This window comes from Pristiophorus japonicus, chromosome 7 (genome assembly GCF_044704955.1).
Source record: "Pristiophorus japonicus isolate sPriJap1 chromosome 7, sPriJap1.hap1, whole genome shotgun sequence".
NCBI lineage: Eukaryota > Metazoa > Chordata > Chondrichthyes > Pristiophoridae > Pristiophorus > Pristiophorus japonicus.
In genome coordinates, this window is record NC_091983.1 from 192324999 (window position 1) to 192346887 (window position 21889).

The 21889-nt window shown below is 44.2% G+C and overlaps 1 protein-coding gene across 2 annotated transcripts in view; it reads right to left on the bottom strand.

The window, feature by feature from the left end:
- Positions 1-21889, bottom strand: part of sec63 (SEC63 homolog, protein translocation regulator) — a 146351-nt gene that overhangs the window by 69231 nt on the left and 55231 nt on the right. The window contains exons 3-5 of one of the 2 annotated variants that reach the window (XM_070885641.1): positions 6277-6391; positions 4390-4502; positions 2534-2595 (exon numbers count right to left, since the gene is read on the bottom strand). In XM_070885641.1, the coding sequence (XP_070741742.1) occupies positions 2534-2595; positions 4390-4502; positions 6277-6391 (290 nt within the window). The remainder of the gene's footprint in view (positions 1-2533; positions 2596-4389; positions 4503-6276; positions 6392-21889) is intronic. The other variant, XM_070885642.1, reaches the window with a different exon arrangement.

The window sequence follows — 21889 nt, forward strand, 5'->3', positions numbered from 1 at the left end:
CTGAGGTTCAACAAAAAACCCGGGACCTAAAGAACAGGTGATGGATGGAAACAGCACAGGAGATACAGCAGCTGGCCGACAGCCATAATGTGCGAGGATTCTTCATCGCTGTCAAGGCCACCTATGGCCCAAACACCAAAGGCCCCGCTCCACTGCTGGCCAAGAATGGGGAAACACTCATCAAGGACACCGAGGCAGTCAGGACCCGCTGGAAGGAGCCCTTCGAAGATCTCCTCAATCGAGACTCTGCCTTTGACTCGAGCGTTCTCGACTCCATCCAGCAGCATGCTACCCGCCACCACCTCAGTCAAACCCCAACACTGCACGAGGTAGAAAAAACCATAAGACAGCTTAAGAACAATTAAGGCTACGGGAGCGGATGGAATTCCTGCTGAGGCACTGAAGTATGGCAGAGAGGCACTGTCGGTGTGAATACATGACCTCATCTCTCTCATCTGGAGGGAGGAGAGCATGCAGGGAGATCTCAGAGATGCAGCAATCATGACCATCTTTAAAAAAGGGGACAAGTCCAACTGCGGCAACTACAAAGGAATCTGCGCGACTGCAGGAAAAATTCATGGAACAGCACCAGCCCTTATACATGGCCTTCTTCGACCTTACAAAGGCCTTTGACGCCGTCACCCGCGAGGGTCTATGGAGCGTCCTCCTCCATGTCAGATGCCCCCAAAAGTTTGTTACCATCCTCCGCCTGCAGGCTGTGATCCTTACCACCAGATCCATTACAGACCCAATCCACATCCGGGCCAGGGTCAAACAGGGCTGCATCATCGCCCCAACCCTGTTCTCAATCTTCCTCACTGCCATGCTCCACCTCAGTCAACAAGCTCCCGCTGGAGTGGAACTAAACCACAGAACCAGTGGGAACCTGTTCAACCTTCGTTGTCTCCAGGCCAGGTCCAAGGCCACCCCAACCTCTGTCGCCGAGCTACAATACGCGGACGACGCCTGCGCACATACAGAGGCTGAAAACCCAGGACACAGTCGACATATTTACTGAGGTGTACGAAAGCATGGGCCTTACGTTAAACATCCTTAAGACAAAGGTCCTCCACCAGCCTGTCCTTGCCACACAGCACTGCCCCCCAGTCATCAAGATCCGCAGTGCGGCCCTGGACAACGTGGTCCATTTCCCATACCTCAGAGCCTCTTATCAACAAGAGCAGACATTGACGACGAGATTCAGCACCGCCTCCAGGGCGCCAGTGCAGCCTTCGGGCTGCCTGAGGAAAAGTGTGTTTGAAGACCAGGCCCTCAAAACTGCCACCAAGCTCATGGTCTATAGGGCTGTAGTAATACCCGCCCTCCTGTATGGCTCAGAGACATGGACCATGTACAGTAGACACCTCAAGTCGCTGGAGAAATACCACCAATGATGCCTCCGCAAGATCCTACAAATTCCCTGGGAGGACAGATTCACCAACATTTAGCGTCCTCGACCAGGCCAACATCCTCAGCATTGAAGCACTGACCACACTTGATCAGCTCCGCTGGGCAGGCCACATCGTTTGCATGCCAGACACGAGATTTCAAAAGCGAGCGCTCTACTCGGAACTCCTTCATGGCAAACGAGCCAAAGGTGGGCAGAGGAAACATTACAATGACACCCTCAAAGCCTCCCTGAAAAAGTGCAACATCCCCACTGACATCTGGGAGTCCCTGGGTAAAGACCGCCCTAAGTAGAGGAAGTGCATCCGGGAGGGCGCTGAACACCTCGAGTTTCATCGCCGAGAGCATGCAGAAATCAAGCTCATGAAACGGAAAAAACGTGCGTCAAACCAGTCCCACCCATCCTTTCCCTCAACGACTATCTGTCCCACCTGTGACAGAGACTGTGGTTCTCGTATTGAACTGTTTAACCACCTAAGAACGAATTTTAAGAGTGAAAGCAATTCTTCCTCGATTCTGAGGGACTGCCTATGATGATCATTTTCACCTTTGTGAGCTAGGTTGTAATCTTTTGCCCAGACTGATGTGACGAAAATCTCCTCTGTTTTTTCATTGGAAGGGTTCTAGACGAGATGAGTCTGGGCAGTTGTACTTCAGTTCTGAGTGGGGATAAGCTTGCAGCATAAAACTGCCCCTAATTTTGAACTAATTGGCAATGTCACTCAGACAAGCCCAAGGATGGTTAGTGTAGGAAATGGAAAGAATGTCATACTGGTCCAGTAGCGTGTTCTTCCGAGGTTAGGGCTACAGTATGTTTCTGGGGCCAGAGTGGAGGGAACATTGCTATGCATCTGGGTACGTTATACCCGACCCTGGGTGCCTAAACTAGTGTTCTAGTGCTCTATTGTCCAGCACTGACATTCCACACCTTGAGGAGCATAAAAATATTTTTTTTAACTTCCTGGCAGGAAATAGACTTGTGCTGACAACTTCATCAATGCTACTGTATAACCAGCTACTAGATGCACAAAAGCCGTCTCAGATGGGATTGGAAAGGGCAAACTGAAATGGATTTTCCAAATATGAATTCTCACAAAATATGGACCCCTTATGAATGTCAAAGTACCTTGTGGACCATCTGGATTACCATATTCTTCCCAATTTTTACGAGACTCTTCATCTGTTAAACTGGAAGAGAAAAATTAGTTGTAATATTAAAAATTGACTTGTTTTAAATTCCTGGGATGTGAAATTCAAATGCACATCTAGGGAAAAAGAACGTGGCATAAAATCTTCAACATAGCTTTAAAAATGAAACTACAACTTGCATTTATATAGCGCCTTTAACACAGTAAAACATCCCAAGGCGCTTCACAGGAGTGTTATCAAACAAAATTTGGCACCAAGCCACATAAGGAGATATTAGGGCAGATGACGTCAAAGAGGTAGGTTTTAAGGAGTGTCTTAAAGGAAGAAAGCGAGGTAGAGGGGCGGAGAGTTTTAGGGAGGGAAATCCACAGCTTAGGGCCTAGGCAGTTGAAGGCACAGCCGTCAATGGTGCAGCGATTAAAATCGCGGACGCGCAAGAGACCAGAATTCGGAGGAGCTCAAATATCTGAGGGTTGTAAGAGGTTACAGAGATAGGAAGGGGTGAAACAACTGGATAAGAACCACTTCTTTGAGGGGAAACAAAATGAAAACTTACCCTGTAAAAAAAATGCTTGGAATTACTATAAAATTTGAAATTGATATTCAAGCCAAATCTTTCAACACATGTTTAGAGCAGCTATTATTATAAAGAGTTATTTTCTTCAATTGTTTAATTTCTTGGATGCTTAACATACTCTTTGATCTGAAATATGATAACTGTCAATAAATTTCAACGTTTTAATTTTTGATCCAATGAACAGGAACTGCATCTGGGTTGTTGTTTTTTGTTAGTATAGCAAATCCAGTACCTCATGCGAAGACTGATTAGCATAAGGTCAACAGAAGTTGATCTAACTAAAACATCCATTATTGTGTATTGATAGAGTTGCAACTGTGCATTAATTAAATTACATAACCACAGTCTTCAAGGCCTTTCTCTCAAGTTAAAATTTAACAAAACATGATCAAAACACACCAGTGACCAAGAGTTCCAATACTCCATTTATTTGAATCCAACTGCGAGATAGGAGGGAGGGAAATGCAATTTAAAGTATGAGTAATTTCGGATTTTCACTGGTAAGAAATATGTTTGGTCAAAACACCTTTGATGACGTCGACCGAATAAAATATTACAATCCTAGCCACCATTTTTCATAGAAAAAGGTGTGCCAATTGAGGAATGCAATTCTCAAAACACTGGTGAAATCCTGGAATCTCGTACTTAAAATACAATGACATATTCAGTTACCATAAACTAATGGCCATGGTTATAATGCTGTCACTGCAGCTACCGAGGATCTAATAATGTCACAGGTAATGCCAAACATAGTATCAAGATCAGCAAGTACAGTGATGAAGAATTTAACAGGAAGATCAACACCTAGGATTATTTAACATTCAAGTAAAATGGGCAGAATACAGTGTAAATTGAAACCGTGGGGTCAACTAGCACTTCTGCAAGGTAGTGTAGTGGTTATCGGACTGAATTAGCAACGCAGAGTGAGCCCAAATCTCAGTATAGCAAGTTGTGAAATAGAATTCAATAAATCTGTAGTTCGTGGACTAGCACCAGAGAAAGTGACCAAGGATTGTCGCAAAAGGGAAAGGAATCTATCTGGTACGGCTTACAAGTGACTCAGCAACTTAAGAAAAAGGGCTACCACACTTTCTCAAGGATACTAGGCCAAGGTAGTTGAGTGCGGTCCTGCTAGTGCCATCCACATCTCAAGAACATATAAAAAAAAATTTACTCCAGGACAAATAATTGCCACAAATCTGTGTAGTTCTAATTCCTAAAGTCCAATTGCTATTATTGAAGATGCGACTACTCACGCAGCATAGGCTTTCGCAATCCTCATAAACAGAACTTCATCGCCTCCTTTATCTGGGTGATGTTTGAGTGACAACTGTCGATACTGCTTTTTGATTTCTGCTACAGATGCTCCCTAAGTTAAGAAAAAATAAATACGCACCATCATTTATCTACGGGAAAGCGCATTCTCTAAGCTCTTTCCCAACCCACAAATAAAATAAATCAATTAAGTTGTATGCCTTTGTATGCAGGTCAGTGTACTTTTAAAAGAGATGAATTTTACATTCCAGTCATTGGAAGTGTTGTTCACTTATTTAGATCAAGAACTGGAAAATTTGCACGTCTGGGTTTTGTGCTATGCTACAAAGCTGAAAAACTTCACGCTTTTTAAAACCTCCTGCAACTGAAGTTTGTTGTATTACTACAACATTGCATTACTATTGTTGTATTAAAGTATGTCAGTCACTATGGAGATGGCCAAGACTGTACAAAGTCCATTCTTTGGATGAGATGTTAAAGAGACCTTCAAGATCCAACAATACTATTTGATGAAGTTCAGAAAATTTCCCTGGTGTCCCGGCCAGTCATCAAAGTTCAACCAAAACAGATTAACTAGTCATTCATCTCATTGCTGTTTACCAGATTTTGTGATGCACAAATTGGCTTCCACATTTGCCTACATAACAACAGGCACTGCACTTCAAAAAAGTAATTTATGTGAAGCACTTTGAGATATTTCTCAGATGTGAAAGCACTATATAAATTAAAAATCTTTCTTCCTTTGAAATACTCCGGCTCTCAAATGCTAGAAAATAGACAGTGCAGCAGGATAACATATAGAACAGACCTGTATTTTTTTTTAAACTCCATGACGTCCATCGCTTTCCCTCCTCTTTCTCTGCCCCCCCCACCCCACCCGTTAACTCTGTATGCCATGCTCTAAATTCCTAGATTAAATCAAAATATTTTAGAGGCAGTTTCAGTTTACTGACAAAATATATGCTGCACAATATACAACCCAAAATTATGATTTAAACCCAGTATCTAGTTACCAATGCGAGGGTGGACTATTAACAAACTGATGGTTATTAAGTATAGAGCATTATCTCACCCCACTTTAAAAGGCAATACTCATTGTCTCACTGGAACGCACAGCAACATTTTCAGACACCGCTACAATTTTTAACCTCATTAGGATTATGGCAAAATTTTTAGGCTACTTCAAGAAAATCATTCCTCTGTGTTCACCTTTGTTAATGATCTTCCTGAACATCAAATATTGCATATGCTTAAAAGGAGAAGATAACTATAGGTTAGTAACATTATCAAAAGGTACTTGTACAGTTTCCACTATATTTATAAAAACAGTGGCGGGCTGGGGGGGGTGTCAGTTTTATTTTCAACAGCAATCTTTGTTTTATGCGTCTCCTCTGTAAATCTCCATCAAGGTCTACCAGGGCAGGGAAAATGCCCCCCACAGCATCCATTATGCGGAGAAGGAATTTGCCTTCACCATTCTCAGACATGCCACAAAAGGTAGGAAGCAATTTCACTCGGAGTTCCCTCACACCGTGATTTCTGAGTCTTGGTTGTGCCAAGGAGATGTCAGGCACTGCTCACCCCTCTCCCTCCGCCACTTCCCAACTCCACCCGAAGAGAAATCAGGGATCAACTTACTCAGGCTGTTCCAAAGCACTTCCTATTTGGCCCAGTTACAATGCAATATAGTACAAGAAGTGACCTCAGAAGTGACTTCTTCCCTGCCCTCAAGATCAGATTGCTGCACAGGACACAGGACTGGAATTGAGGGGAGGGGGTGAGAGGAAGAGGGTTCAAGTAAAGCCCTCATCATAGTACCATCACAAAATACCACTCCCTGACTGAAAACACAATGGATAGTTACTTACAGGGTCTACCCCGAGGACTTCATATGGGTTGTATTCTTTCTCTCTATTCTCTATTATTGAAACTTTGTATAAAAGACAGCAGAGTAGTATCCATCCGGAAATCAGTCCTATTTTTCTGTTTAAAAAGAAAAGAAATTATTAGAAAGTTTTTGCAATAATTTGTCCATTTAATCTCTTCAATAAAAATTATTCTCAAGAGGAGTGACATTGGCAAGGCTGCATTTCCTGCCCACCCCTAGTTGCCCTGAGAAATAATGATGGGCTTTCTCCATGAACCATTGTCATCCTTGTGGTGATGATGCTCCCACAATAATGTTAGGTAGGGAATTAAAAGACTCAGAACCAACGATGATAAAGTAACGATTTATGTCCAAGTCAGGATGTTGTGCAACTTGATGGGGTAATCGGAGGAAGGACGTTCTTGCTATTGAGGTAGTGCAGCGAAGGTTCACCAGACTGATTCCAGGGATGGCTGGACTGACATATGAGGTGAGACTGGATCAACTGGGCCTTTATACACTGGAGTTTAGAAGGATGAGAAGGGATTTCATAGAAACATATAAGATTCTGACGGGACTGGACAGGTTAGATGCAGGAAGAATGTTCCCGATGTTGGAGAAGTCCAGAACCAGGGGACAGAGTCTTAGGATAAGGGGCAGGCCATTTAGAACGGAGATGAGGAGAAACTTCTTCACTCAGAGTTGTTAACCTGTGGAATTCCCTGCTGCAGAGAGTTGTTAATGCCAGTTCATTAGATATATTCAAGAGGGAGTTAGATATGGCCCTTGCGGCTAAAGGGATCAGGAGGTATGGAGAGAAAGCAGGAACAGGGTACTGAAGAAATGATCAGCCATGATCTTATTGAATGGTGGTGCAGGCTCGAAGGGCCGGATGGCCTACTCCTGCACCTATTTGCCATGTTTCTATGTTAATTGGATTTGATGATATTCACACGGCATTGCTGCTCTTGGTGGTAGAGATCACAGATGAGGAAGGTGCTGTTAAAAGTAACTTTGGTGAGTTTCTGGAATGTATCCTGCAGATCATGGAGAACGCAGCCACCGACTGCCAGTGGTGGATATCAAGTCTAGTGGCAGGGACATCAATCAAGCAAACTGCTCTGTCCTGGATGGTGTCGCGGTTCTCGAGTTGTTGTGGTTGTATTCATTCAGGTGAATGATGAGTATTCCATCACTTCCTCAGGTGAGCCTTGTAGATGGTGGAGAGGTTTTGAGGATTCATGAGGTGAGCCACTCATTGCAGGATATCCAGCTTCTGCCCTTCTCTTTTACCCAATGTGTTGTATGGCTGGTCTAGTCACCTTCTGGTCAATGGATGCACCCCTTCCTCCCGCCCCTCCAAACGATGTTTACAGTGGGGGGGAAAATCAGCAATGGTGGTACTCTTGAAAGTCAAAGGGAGTTGCTAGGCTATTTCTTCGTTGAGATGCTCATTACCTGGCATGTGTGTGACTAAAATGTTACTTCTACTCATTTTCCAACATTCCATGGACTCTGGTTCAGTTCCTATGGATTGGAGGGTAGCTAATGTAACCCCACTTTTTAAAAAAGGAGGGAGAGAAAACAGGGAATTATAGACCGGTTAGCCTGACATCGGTGGTGGGAAAAATGCTGGAATCAGTTATTAAAGATGTAATAGCAGCGCATTTGGAAAGCAGTGACAGGATCTGTCCAAGTCAGCATGGATTTATGAAAGGGAAATCATGCTGGACAAATCTAGAGTTTTTTTTTGAGGATGTAACTCGTACAGTGGATAAGGAAAAACCAGTGTATGTGGTGTATTTGGACTTTCAAAAGGCTTTTGTCAAGGTCCCACACAAGAAATTAGTGTGCAAAATTAAGGCACATGGTATTGGGGGTAATGTATTGACATGGACAGAGAACTGGTTGGCAGACAGGAAGCAAAGAGTGGGAATAAATAGGTCCTTTTCAGAATGGCAGGCAGTGATTAGTGGGGCACCGCAGGGTTCAGTGCTGGGACCCCAGCTATTTAAAATATACATTAATGATTTAGACGAAGGAACTGAATGTAATATCTCCCAAGTTTGCAGATGACACTAAGCTGGGTGGCAGTGCGAGCTGTGAGGAGGATGCTAGGAGGCTGCAGGGGGACTTGGACAGGTTAGGTGAATGGTCAAATGCATGGCAGATGCGGTATAATGTGGATAAGTGTGAGGTTATCCACTTTGGTGGCAAAACAGGGAAGGCAGATTACCTGAATGCTGACAGATTAGTAAAAGGGGAGGTGCAACGAGACTTGGATGTCATGGTACATCAGTCATTGAAGGCAGGCATGCAGGTATAGCAGGCAGTAAAGAAAGCAAATAGCATGCTGGCCTCCATAGCGAGGAGATTTGAGTATAGGAGCAGGGAGGTCTTACTGCAGTTGTACAGGGCCTTGGTGAGACCACACCTTTAGTTGTGTACCGTTTTGGTCTCCTAATCTGAGGAAGGACATTCTTGCTATTGAGGGAGTGCAGCGAAGTTTCACCAGACTGATTCCTGGGATGGCAGGACTAACATATGAAGAAAGACAGATCGACTAGGCTTATATTCACAAGAATTTAGAAGAATGAGAGGCATTCTCATAGAAACATATAAAATTGATGGAATTGGACAGGTTAGATGCAGGAAGAATGCTCCCGATGTTGGGGAAGTCCAGAACCAGGGGTCACAGTCTAAAGATAAGGGGTAAACCATTTAGGACTGAGATGAGGAGAAACTTCTTCACTTATAGAATTGTGAACCTGTGGAATTCTTTACCACAGAAATTTGTTGAGTCCAGTCCGTTGGATATATTCAAAAGGGAGTTAGATGTGGCCCTTACGGCTAAAGGGAACAAGGGGTATGGAGAGAAAGCAGGAATGGGGTACTGAAGTTGCATGATCAGCCATCATATTGAATGGTGGTGCAGGCTCGAAGCAGCGAATGGCCTACTCCTGCACCTATTTTCTATGTTTCTATGGATGGCATCCAGGTCCTGCTGTGCACTGGCATGGGCTCCCTTATCATTAAAGGAATTCTGAACAGAGCTGAATACTACGGAATCATCAGCGAGCAGCTCCACCCCTAACCTTACGACAGAGAAAAGGTGCAGATGAAGATGGTTCGGCCAAGAACACTTCCCCTCAGGATCTCAACCAGTGATATCCAGAGCCGTGCCAACTAGCCTTCAGCAATCGCAACCATCTTACTTTGTGTCAGGTATGATTCCAGCCATGAATGATTTTCCCCACTGATTTCAGATTTGTTAGGACTCCTTGGAGCCATAGTCGGTAGAATGCTGCCTTCAAAAGAAAGCTGCCTTCAAAAGAAAGCTACTCTCACCGCTCCTGACATTCAGCTCTTATGTTCATGTGTGGATCAAGGCTGTGATGCGATCTTGAGCCAAGTGGCTCTGACAGAGTAGGTGGTGCTGGTTCTGGTAAATAGGCGTTACATGGTGGCACTAGTGATGATTCCTTCCGTTATTTTACTGGTGATTGGGAGGAGGCCTATAATTGCTAGCTTAGATTTATCCTGTTTTTTGTGAAGAGGACATACCTGGGCAGTCTTCCACAGTGTCAGTGTCATTGCTATACTGGAGCAGTTTAGCTCGGGAAGCAGCTAACTCTGATGCACAGGTCTCGAGCACCACAGCCAGGATATTGCCAGAGCCCACAGCCTTTGCTGTGGTCAGTGCACTCAGTGGCTTCCAAATGTCACATGGAGTGAACTGAATTGGCTAGACACATTTCTATGACGGTGGAGACCTCGATCAGAGCCCGAGTAGGATAATCCACTCAGCACTTTTGGCTGAAGATACTTGCAAACACTTTAGCCTCATCTCTTGCACGCTCATGTTGGGCTCCTCAATGGTTGGTAATGGAGATGTTCATGGAGCCTCCATTGCCTGCTAGATGCCTGCCACCATTCTTAGCTAGATGTGGTAGGGCTAGAGCTTTGCCCTGGTCCACTGGTTGTGGGACTACCATGCTGTCTGTAGCCTGCTGCTTTTGATGTTTAGCATGCAAGTAGCATGAACCTGTGCAGCAGCTTCACTAGATTAATTCCTCATTCTAAGGTATGCCTGGTGCGCTCTTTTGCACGCCCCATTGAACCAGTAGCTTAATGGTCATCATGGATTGATGCATATGCTGAGCAATAAGGTTACAGATTGTGGTGATATGCAATAAAGCTGCTGCTGATGGCCCACAGCGCCTCATGGATAAGCAGCTTTGGCCACTAGATTGGTCCTTAATCGGTCCCATTTAGCAGAGTCGCAGTTATCGCAATACATTGCTTGGGTCATTGCAGATAGGTCCATCTGACTTTATTATCGAAGTTTGTAGCGATTGATTACAACAGGTTGGCTTGCTAGGCCACTTTAGAATGCATTAAGAGTCAACCATATAGTGCGAATACATGATGGACAAACTAGATAAGGGTGGCAGGTTCCCTTCCTTGAAGGACATTAAGTGTAACCGTCAGGTTTTTACAACTTGCACAATAATTTTTTTTTTATATAAAGTGATCGCCCAATTAAATTCGGTTTCACAACTTGCCATGGTGAAATTTCACCTCAATCTCTGGGTTGCGAGTCCAGCATCATAACCCATCATCATCATAGACGGTCTCTCGAACGAGGATGACTTGCTTCCACGAGTTCACAGATGTTTCAATGAAGGATCCGATGTTCGAGTCCTGAACTCCAATTGAGTGTGCGTGGATTTTTTTTAAACGTGTGGTGACCATTGCAAATCAGCCACTACATGGGCTTGGCAGAGCTAGGCCTTTATCCAGTGGCAAGGGTTGAACCAGGACGACTAGAGACCTGCTCTGCGCACGGACCTAGTGCGCACATATATCGCAGTGTGGGCTATACCCCATTTACTGGTGCCCCATCCCCTATCCCCCATTTACTGGTGCCCCATCCCCTATCCCCCATTTACTGGTGCCCCATCCCCTATCCCCCCATTTACTGCTTGTACTTAATATGGCAGTGTCAACATAACAAAAACAGATTACTTACTGCATCTGCATACTAACTTTTTGTGTTTCATGCACAAGGACCCCCAGGTATCCATATACACTACATCAAACGCACTACCCTCATTGACCCTCCTAGTTACCTTCTCAAAAAGTTCAATCAAGGTAGTCAGACATGACCTTCCCTTAACAAATTCATGCTGACTGTCCATGATTAAAACATCATAACCATTAGGCTACTGTATCCTATAAATTCTAATACTCCTGATAATTCAAAATCTTTCACACTAAAAAATAAAATTATCCAATATTTTCAATTAAGCAACTTCAAATTAAAGAGTTGATTGTTCATCGCTTCCAGCTGTCTGCACTGACAGCACAAAGGCACTGAGATATTAGCATTTGCATCAGTGATCTTTGCAAGTTTTGTATCTTAGAAGGAACACTTATCAAAAGGCACTTTTTGGTAAAATAGTGTGATGGCATATAGATACCCCACAGCACTAAGTTCCTGATCTCAGCCTGAGAAAGCACCAACTGGACGCCATATGCCTCATCATTTTGTGTGCATGTATGTTTGTGGTATGCATACGAGAAGGGGAAAAACAATAAAAATGAAAGCAGTCATCTCTAGGGTACTCTTAACCACAAAGTACCAGCTTTCATGCCTCCTTTACAGATGCCTAGTGAACAGATCAGTTGGTGAATGGCCCAGGGAGGAAAATAACCTGGGGGCAGGAAGACAAGTGATGGCAGTTTTTTCGTCTTTACCCCCACCCGAAGAACCTCCCTTGGGCAGAATGCCAACTAATGCATCATGGAGCAGGAGGCTGTCCAAGGGGAGGAGGTGCAGAGTTGAGAGGCCGTAGTCATAGGGGATTTTATAATTAGGGGGAATAGATAGTATCCTTTGCAGTCAAGATCGAGAGTCCCAAAGAATGCGTGGCCTACCCCTGTGCCAGGGTAAGGAACATTTCGGAACGGCTGGAAAAGAATTTGAAAAGGGAGGTGGAGGATCCAGTTGTTGCACTCCATGTCAGAACCAATGACCTAGGAAAGATTAAGGAAGAAATCCTGCGAAGAGAGTATCAGGAGTTAGAAGCTAAATTGAACAGCAGGACCTCACAGTGATTATTACCAGAGTCGTGTGCAAATTGGCACATAAACAAACAGATTAGGAAAGTCAACACATGGCTAAAGGAATGGTGTGGGAAGGAGGGGTTAAATTTCATGGGACACTGGCACAGGAAGGAGCTGTACCATTAGGGCAGGCTGTACCTGATTCAGGCTGGGACCAAGGTCCTAGTGGAAAGGATAACTAGGGCTGCAAATAAGACTTTAAACTAATAACGTGGGGGGGGAGGGAACTGTGATAATCAGGAAGAGAGTAATCGACAAACTAAAGGAAAGAATAAACACAACTTGAATAGCCAGAGATCAGACAAAGTCATAAAGCACCAAGGTAAAATAACTACTAGAAACAGAGGAATAATAAATAAAAACAATTTAAACTATTGGTACCCAAACAAAATGGATGAACTTGAGGTAATAATTTGTGGAGAGGATCCGATGTAGCAGGGATGACTGAAATATGGCTACATAGAGAACAGGATTGGCAACTAAATACTGGAGGATAGAGAAAAGGAAAGGGAAGGAGGGAAGGTGGAATCGCTGTACTAGTTAAAGATAACAATGGCAGTAGAAAGTAAGGATGTAACTATCAGTAAGATAGATGCAGAATTCATATGGGGTATACTATATGGGGTATACTATATGGGGTATACTATATGGGGTATACTATATAGACCATCAAATAACAAGGGAATGGGAGGAAGAAATATGTAGGCAAATCTACCAGGTGAGTAGCAGGCATAGAATAATAATCATGGGAGATTTCAACTACTCCAAATAAACTGACAGGAAGAAGTAGCGAAAGGCAAAAAGGTAATCAGGTTTTTACAGTGTGTAGTGTACAGGACTCCTTTCTCACTCAGTATATAAGAAGTCCAACAGGAAAAGAATCATTGCTGGATCTTATAATGGGTAATGAACCAGAACGGACAGGAGAAGTAAGTGTTGGAGACCATCTTAGTAGCATCGATCACAACATAGTATGGTCCAAGATTAGGATTGAGAGCAACACAAGTAGGTCAAAGACGAATGTAATCAGTTGAAAGAGAACAATTCATGAGGAAATGAGGGTGGAAATAAATACGGTCAACAGAGAAAATCTTGAAAAACAGACAAAAAAAAAACAGTGGGAAATCTTTAAAAGGGTAATCAAGAGTTCAAGTGAAATATATTTCACTAAAAACGAAAAACAAGCAAACTAATTATGGGGCACTGTGGATGAAGAGAGAATTTAAGGGAAAATTGAATCTAGAGAAAAAAACGCTTAGATACTAAAAGGAGGACAAAAGGCAATACAAGGAACTTAGAAGAGAAGTTTTTTTTAAACTATCAGGAAGGCAAAGAGAAATTGAGAAATCAAATTATCAAGGAATATAAAAATAAGTTTAAAAAGTGTTCTATAGACACAAACAACAAAAGGAAAGTTAAATTAGGGATAGAGGCAAAAATGGATGAGCACAGGTAATGACGGAAATGGCGGAAGTATTGAATAACTACATCGCTACAGTTTTTACCGAATATAATGAAATATACATTTCACTAGAGGATGAGCTTAAAATCAGTATTAATACATTTGTAATAGAAAGACAGAAATTAATTAACTAGCAAAACTAGATAGAACTCCAGGTCTGGATGGTCTCCGCTCATGCATACTCAAGGAAATATAGGGCCCAAGTTTTGCGCCACAAAGTGCGCCTAAAAAAAAAAACTTAGATTCTCCGGCTCCCTGCTGGTCCTCCGGAGCCTGGCGCGGCGCAGCACGAGCTGTAGGGGGCGGAGCTAGGTCCCTGCGCTGAAAACAGTGCCGGGACCTCTGCACATGCGCGCGATAGTGGGCGTGCATGTGCAGTAGCTCCAGGCGCCCAAAACTGTGTGGGACCGGCCCGAAGCACGCAGCCCCTAGCCCTGGCCGAATGGCCTCACTGGGGCTGCGTGCATAAGGCTGCCGCCCACGCCCAGCTCCTGCTTCCTCCCGACCCGACCCCCGCCCCCGGAAGGACCGGCCCGCGCTTTCCCCCCCACCACCCGACCTCCCTCTCTCCCCCACCCCCACGACCCGAACCGACCTCCCTCCCCCCGACCCGTAAATCTGGTGCTGGGGGCGGGCCCTGTCCGAAGTCTTGGGCCCGGCCCATTCAGCTTTCCCCCCCTCCCCCCTTTCTGCCTGCCTCCTCCTCCCCCCTTCTTCTCCTCCTCCTCCTCCCCCCTTCTTCTCCTCCCCCCTCCTTCTCCTCCACCCCCTCTCCTCCTCTCCTCCTCCCACCCTTCCCTCCCCCCTCCACTCCCTCTCCCCCCTTCTCCTCCTCCCCCTCTTCTCCTCCTCCTCCTCCTCCTCCTCTTCTCTCCCCCCTTCTCCCCCTCCCCCCCTCCCCCTTCCCCTCACGGACACGCCCCCTTTTGAAAAAAAATTCTGTTCCAAAATGAAACTGTTCTAACTGACTAGAACTGGAGCAAACTAAATGCCGAAAATTTGAATTTATAAGATACTCCGTTCTACACCAGTTGCTCCAAAAAATCAGGAGTAACTGAGGCCGAAACTTGGGCCCATAAGAACAAAAGAGTTAGGAATAGGAGCAGGCCCCTCAAGCCTGCTCCGCCATTCAGTATCATGGCTGATCTGATCATGGACTCATTTCTACTTCCTTGCCCGCTCCCCATAACCCCTTATCGTTTAAGAAACTGTCAATTTCTGTCTTACATTTATTCAATGTCCCAGCTTCCAGAACTCAGGCAGCGAATTCCACAGATTTACAACCCTCAGAAGAAATTTCTCCGAATCTCAGTTCTAAAGATCACGCCCTCAAGCTCTAGTCTCCCCCTTCAGTGGAAACATCCTCTCTGCATCCACCTCATCAAGCCCCCTCATAATCTTATACGTTTCGATAAGATCACCTCTCATTCTTCTGAATTCCAATGAGTAGAGGCCCAACCTACTCAACCTTTTCTCATAAGGCAACCCCCTCACCTCCGGAATCAACCGAGTGAACCTTCTCTGAACCGCCTCAAAAGCAAGTATATCCTTTCGTAAATATGGAAAGCAAAACTGCATGCAATATTCCAGGTGTGACCTCAACAATACCTGTATAGCTGTAGCAAGACTTCCCTGTTTTTATACTCCATCCCCTTTGCAATAAAGGCCGAGATTCCATTGACCTTCCTGATCATTTGCTGCATACTATCCTTTTGTGTTTCATGCACAAGTACCCCCAGGTCCCGCTGTCCTGCGGCACTTGGCAATCTTTCTCCATTTAAATAATAACTTGCTCTTTGATTTTTTTGATGCCAAAGTACATGATCTCACACTTTCCAACATTATACTCCATCTGCCAAATTTTTGCCCACTCACTTAGCCTGTCTATGTCTTTTTGCAGAATTTGTGTGTCCTCCTCGGACATTGCTTTTCCTTCCAACTAGAGAGGAAATAGCAGAGGTGTTCCATAGAAGAGGGGATAGTGCCAGAGAACCGATGGACAGCTAATGGGAGATAGAATAGACTGGAAACTATAAATCAGTCAGCTTAAGAACATAAGAACATAAGAATTAGGAACAGGAGTAGGCCATCTAGCCCCTTGAGCCAGCTCTGCCATTCAACAAGATCATGGCTGATCTGGCCGTGGACTCAGCTCCACTTACCCGCGGACTCAGCTCCACTTACCCGCCCGCTCCCCATAACCCTTAATTCCCTTATTAGCTAAAAATCTATCTATCTGTGACTTGAATACATTCAATGAGCTAGCCTCAACTGCTTCCTTGTGCAGAGAATTCCATAGATTCACAACCCTCTGGGAGAAGAAATTCCTTCTCAACTCGGTTTTAAATTGGCTCCCCCGTATTTTGAAGCTGTGCCTCCTAGTTCTAGTCTCCCCGACCAGTGGAAATAACCTCTCTGCCTCTATCTTGTCCATCCTTTCATTATTTTAAATGTTTCTATAAGATCACCCCTCATCCTTCTGAACTCCAACGAGTAAAGACCCAGTCCACTCAATCTATCATCATAAACCCCCTCAACTCCGGAATCAGCCTAGTGAATCGTCTCTGTACCCCCTACAAAGCCAGTATATCCATTCTTAAGTAAGGTGACCAAAACTGCACGCAGTACTCCAGGTGCGGCCTCACCAGTACCCTATACAGTTGCAGCAGGACCTCCCTGCTTTTGTACTCCATCCCTCTCGCAATGAAGGCCAACATTTCATTCGCTTTCCTGATTACCTGCTGCACCTGCAAACTAACTTTTTGGGATCCAAAAAGAGTTTCATGCACAAGGACCCCCAGGTCCCTCTGCACCGCAGCATGTTGTAATTTCTCCCATTCAAATAATATTCTCTTTTACTGTTTTTTTCCCCCCCCCCAAGGTGGATGAACTCACACTTTCCGACATTGTATTCAATCTGCCAAACCTTAGCCCATTCACTTAACCTATCCAAATCTCTTCGCAGCCTCTCTGTGTCCTCTACACAACCCGCTTTCCCACTAATTTTAGTGTCATCTGCAAATTTTGTTACACTCCACTCTGTCCCCTCTTCCAGGTCATCTATGTATATTGTAAACAGTTGTGGTCCCAGCACCAATCCCTGTGGCACACCACTAACCACCGATTTCCAACCCGAAAAGGACCCATTTATCCCGACTCTCTGCTTTCTGTTCGCCAGCCAATTCTCTATCCATGCGAATACATTTCCTCTGACTCCGCGTACCTCTATCTTCTGCAGTAACCTTTTGTGTGGCACCTTATCGAATGCCTTTTGGAAATCTAAATACACCACATCCATCGGTACACCTCTATCCACCATGCTCATTATATCCTCTAAGAATTCCAGTAAATTAGTTAAACATGATTTCCCCTTCATGAATCCATGCTGCGTCTGCTTGATTGCACTATTCTTATCTAGATGTCCCGCTATTTCTTCCTTAATGATAGCTTCAAGCATTTTTCCCACTACAGATGTTAAACTAACCGGCCTATAGTTACCTGCCTTTTGTCTGCCCCCTTTTTTAAACAGAGGTGTTACTATAGCTGCTTTCCAATCCGCTGGTACCTCCCCAGAGTCCACAGAATTTTGGTAGATTATAACGAATGCATCTGCTATAACTTCCATCTTCTCTTTTAATACCCTGGAATGCATTTCATCAGGACCAGGGGACTTGTCTACCTTGAGTCCCATTAGCCTGTCTAGCACTACCCCCCTTAGTGATGGTGATTGTCTCAAGGTCCTCCCTTCCCACATTCCTGTGACCAGCAATTTTTGGCATGGTTTTTGTGTCTTCCACTGTGAAGACCGAAGCAAAATAATTGTTTACGGTCTCAGCCATTTCCACATTTCCCATTATTAAGTCCCCTTTCTCTTCTTCTAAAGGGACCAACATTTTCTTTAGTCACTCTTTTCCGTTTTATATATCTGTAAAAGCTTTTACTATCTGTTTTTATGTTTTGCGCAAGTTTACCTTCACAATCTATCTTTCCTTTCTTTATTGCTTTTTTAGTCATTCTTTGCTGTTGTTTAAAATTTTCCCTGCTTAACGTCAGTGATAGGAAAGATACTGGAATATGTGCTTAGAGAAACAAAATAAGCATCTAGAGACAGAATATAATAAAATAGTCAGTATGGGTTCCAAAAGGCTAAGTCATGCTTAACTACCCTAATAGAATTCTTTGAAGAGGTAACTAAAAGAGTAAACATAGAAACAGAAAATAGGTGCAGGAGTAGGCCATTCGGCCCTTCGAGCCTGCACCGCCATTCAATGAGTTCATGGCTGAACATGCAACTTCAGTACCCCATTCCTGCTTTCTCACCATACCCCTTGATCCCACTAGTAGTAAGGACTACATCTAACTCTTTTTTGAATATATTTAGTGAATTGGCCTCAACAACCTTCTGTGGTAGAGAATTCCACAGGTTCACCACTCTCTGGGTGAAGAAGTTCCTCCTCATCTCGGTCTTAAATGGCTTACCCCTTATCCTTAAGACTGTGACCCCTGGTTCTGGACTTCCCCAACATTGGGAACATTCTTCCTGCATCTAACCTGTCTAAACCCATCAGAATTTTAAACGTTTCTATGAGGTCCCCTCTCATTCTTCTGAACTGCAGTGAATACAAGCCCAGTTGATCCAGTCTTTCTTGATAGGTCAGTCCCGCCATCCCGGGAATCAATCTGGTGAACCTTCGCTGTACTCCCTCAATAGCAAGAATGTCCTTCCTCAGATTAGGAGACCAAAACTGTACACAATACTCCAGGTGTGGCCTCACCAATGCCCTGTACAACTGTAGCAACACCTCCCTGCCCTTGTACTCAAATCCCCTCGCTATGAAGGCCAACATGCCATTTGCTTTCTTAACCGCCTGCTGTACCTGCATGCCAACCTTCAATGACTGATGTACCATGACACCCAGGTCTCGTTGCACCTCCCCTTTTCCTAATCTGTCACCATTCAGATAATAGTCTGTCTCTCTGTTTTTACCACCAAAGTGGATAACCTCACATTTATCCACCTAACCTATCCAAGTCGCTCTGCAGCCTCATAGCATCCTCCTCGCAGCTCACACTGCCACCTAACTTAGTGTCATCCACAAATTTGGAGATACTACATTTAATCCCCTCATCTAAATCATTAATGTACAGTGTAAACAGCTGGGGCCCCAGCACAGAACCTTGCGGTACCCCACTAGTCACTGCCTGCCATTCTGAAAAGTACCCATTTACTCCTACTCTTTGCTTCCTGTCTGACAACCAGTTCTCAATCCATGTCAGCACACTATCCCCAATCCCATGTGCTTTAACTTTACACATTAATCTTCTGTGTGGGACCTTGTCGAAAGCCTTCTGAAAGTCCAAATATACTACATCAACTGGTTCCCCCTTGTCCACTCTACTGGAAACATCCTCAAAAAATTCTAGAAGATTTGTCAAGCATGATTTCCATTTCACAAATCCATGTTGACTTGGACCTATCATGTCACCTCTTTCCAAATGCGCTGCTATGACATCCTTAATAATTGATTCCATCATCTTACCCCCTACCGATGTCAGGCTTACCAGTCTATAATTCCCTGTTTTCTCTCTCCCTCCTTTTTTTAAAAAAAAGTGGGGTTGCATTGGCTATCCTCCACTCGATAGGAACTGATCCAGAGTCAATGAAATGTTGGAAAATGACTGTCAATGCATCCGCTATTTCCAAGGCCACCTCCTTAAGTACTCTGGGATGCAGTCCATCAGGCCCTGGAGATTTATCGGCCTTCAATCCCATTAATTTCCCCAACACAATTTCCCGACTAATAAGGATTTCCCTCAGTTCCTCCTCCTTACTAGACCCTCTGACCCCTCTTATATCCGGAAGGTTGTTAGTGTCCTCCTTAGTGAATACCGAACCAAAGTACTTGTTCAATTGGTCCGCCATTTCTTTGTTCCCCGTTATGACTTCCCCTGATTCTGACTGCAGGGGACCTATGTTTGTCTTTACTAACCTTTTTCTCTTTATATATCTATAGAAACTTTTGCAATCCGTCTTAATGTTCCCTGCAAGCTGCTTCTCGTACTCCTTTTTCCCTGCCCTAATCAAAAGCTTTGTCCTCCTCTGCTAAGTTCTAAATTTCTCCCAGTCTCCGGGTTCACTGCTATTTCTGGCCAATTTGTATGCCACTTCCTTGGATTTAATACTATCCCTGATTTCCCTTGATAGCCACGGTTGATCCACCTTCCATTTTTTATTTTTACGACAGACAGGAATGTACAATTGTTGTAGTTCATCCATGCGGTCTCTAAATGTCTGCCATTGCCCATCCAGTCAACCCCTTAAGTATCATTTGCCAATCAATCCAATAATTCACGCCTCATACCTTCAAAGTAACCCTTCTTTAAGTTCTGGACCATGGTCTCTGAATTAACTGTTTCATTCTCCATCCTAATGCAGAATTCCACCATATTATGGTCTCTCTTCCCCAAGGGGCCTCGCACAACGATATTGCTAATTAATCCTCTCTCATACGAAATGAATTTAAGGAGCTAGGAGCTAAATTAAAAAGTAGGACCTCAAAAGTAGTAATCTCGGGATTGCTACCAGTGCCACGTGCTAGTCAGAGTAGGAATCGCAGGATAGCTCAGATGAATACGTGGCTTGAGCAATGGTGCAGCAGGGAGGGATTCAAATTCCTGGGGCATTGGAACCGGTACAATCCGGACGGTCTGCACCTGGGCAGAATCAGAACCAATGTCCTCGGGGGAGTGTTTGCTAGTGCTGTTGGGGAGGAGTTAAACTAATATGGCAGGGGGATGGGAACCAATGCAGGGAGATAGAGGGAAACAAAAAGGAGGCAAAAACAAAAGACAGAAAGGAGATGAGGAAAAGTGGAGGGCAGAGAAACCCAAGGCAAAGAACAAAAAGGGCCATTGTACAGCAAAATTCTAAAAGGACAGAGGGTGTTAAAAAAACAAGCCTAAAGGCTTTGTGTCTTAATGCAAGGAGTATCCGCAATAAGGTGGATGAATTAACTGTGCAAATAGATGTTAACAAATATGATGTGATTGGGATTACGGAGATGTGGCTCCAGGATGATCAGGGCTGGGAACTCAACATCCAGGGGTATTCAACATTCAGGAAGGATAGAATAAAAGGAAAAGGAGGTGGGGTAGCATTGCTGGTTAAGGAGGAGATTAAGGCAATAGTTAGGAAGGACATTAGCTTGGATGATGTGGAATCTATATGGGTAGAGCTGCAGAACACCAAAGGGCAAAAAACGTTAGTGGGAGTTGTGTACAGACCTCCAAACAGTAGTAGTGATGTTGGGGAGAGCATCAAACAGGAAATTAGGGGTGCGTGCAATAAAGATGCAGCAGTTATAATGGGTGACTTTAATATGCACATAGATTGGGCTAACCAAACTGGAAGCAATACGGTGGAGGAGGATTTTCTGGAGTGCATAAGGGATGGTTTTTTAGACCAATATGTCGAGGAACCAACTAGGGGGGAGGCCATCTTAGACTGGGTGTTATGTAATGAGAGAGGATTAATTAGCAATCTCGTTGTGCGAGGCCCCTTGGGGAAGAGTGACCATAATATGGTGGAATTCTGCATTGGGATGGAGAATGAAACAGTTAATTCAGAGACCATGGTCCAGAACTTAAAGAAGGCTAACTTTGAAGGTATGAGGCGTGAATTGGCTGGGATGGATTGGCGAATGATACTTAAGGGGTTGACTGTGGATGGGCAATGGCAGACATTTAGAGACCGCATGGATGAACTACAACAATTGTACATTCCTGTCTGGCATAGAAATAAAAAAGGGAAGGTGGCTCAACCATGGCTATCAAGGGAAATCAAGGATAGTATTAAAGCCAAGGAAGTGGCATACAAATTGGCCAGAAATAGCAGCGAACCTGGGGACTGGGAGAAATTTAGAACTCAGCAGAGGAGGACAAAGGGTTTGATTAGGGCAGGGAAAATGGAGTATGAGAAGAAGCTTGCAGGGAACATTAAGACAGGTTGCAAAAGTTTCTATAG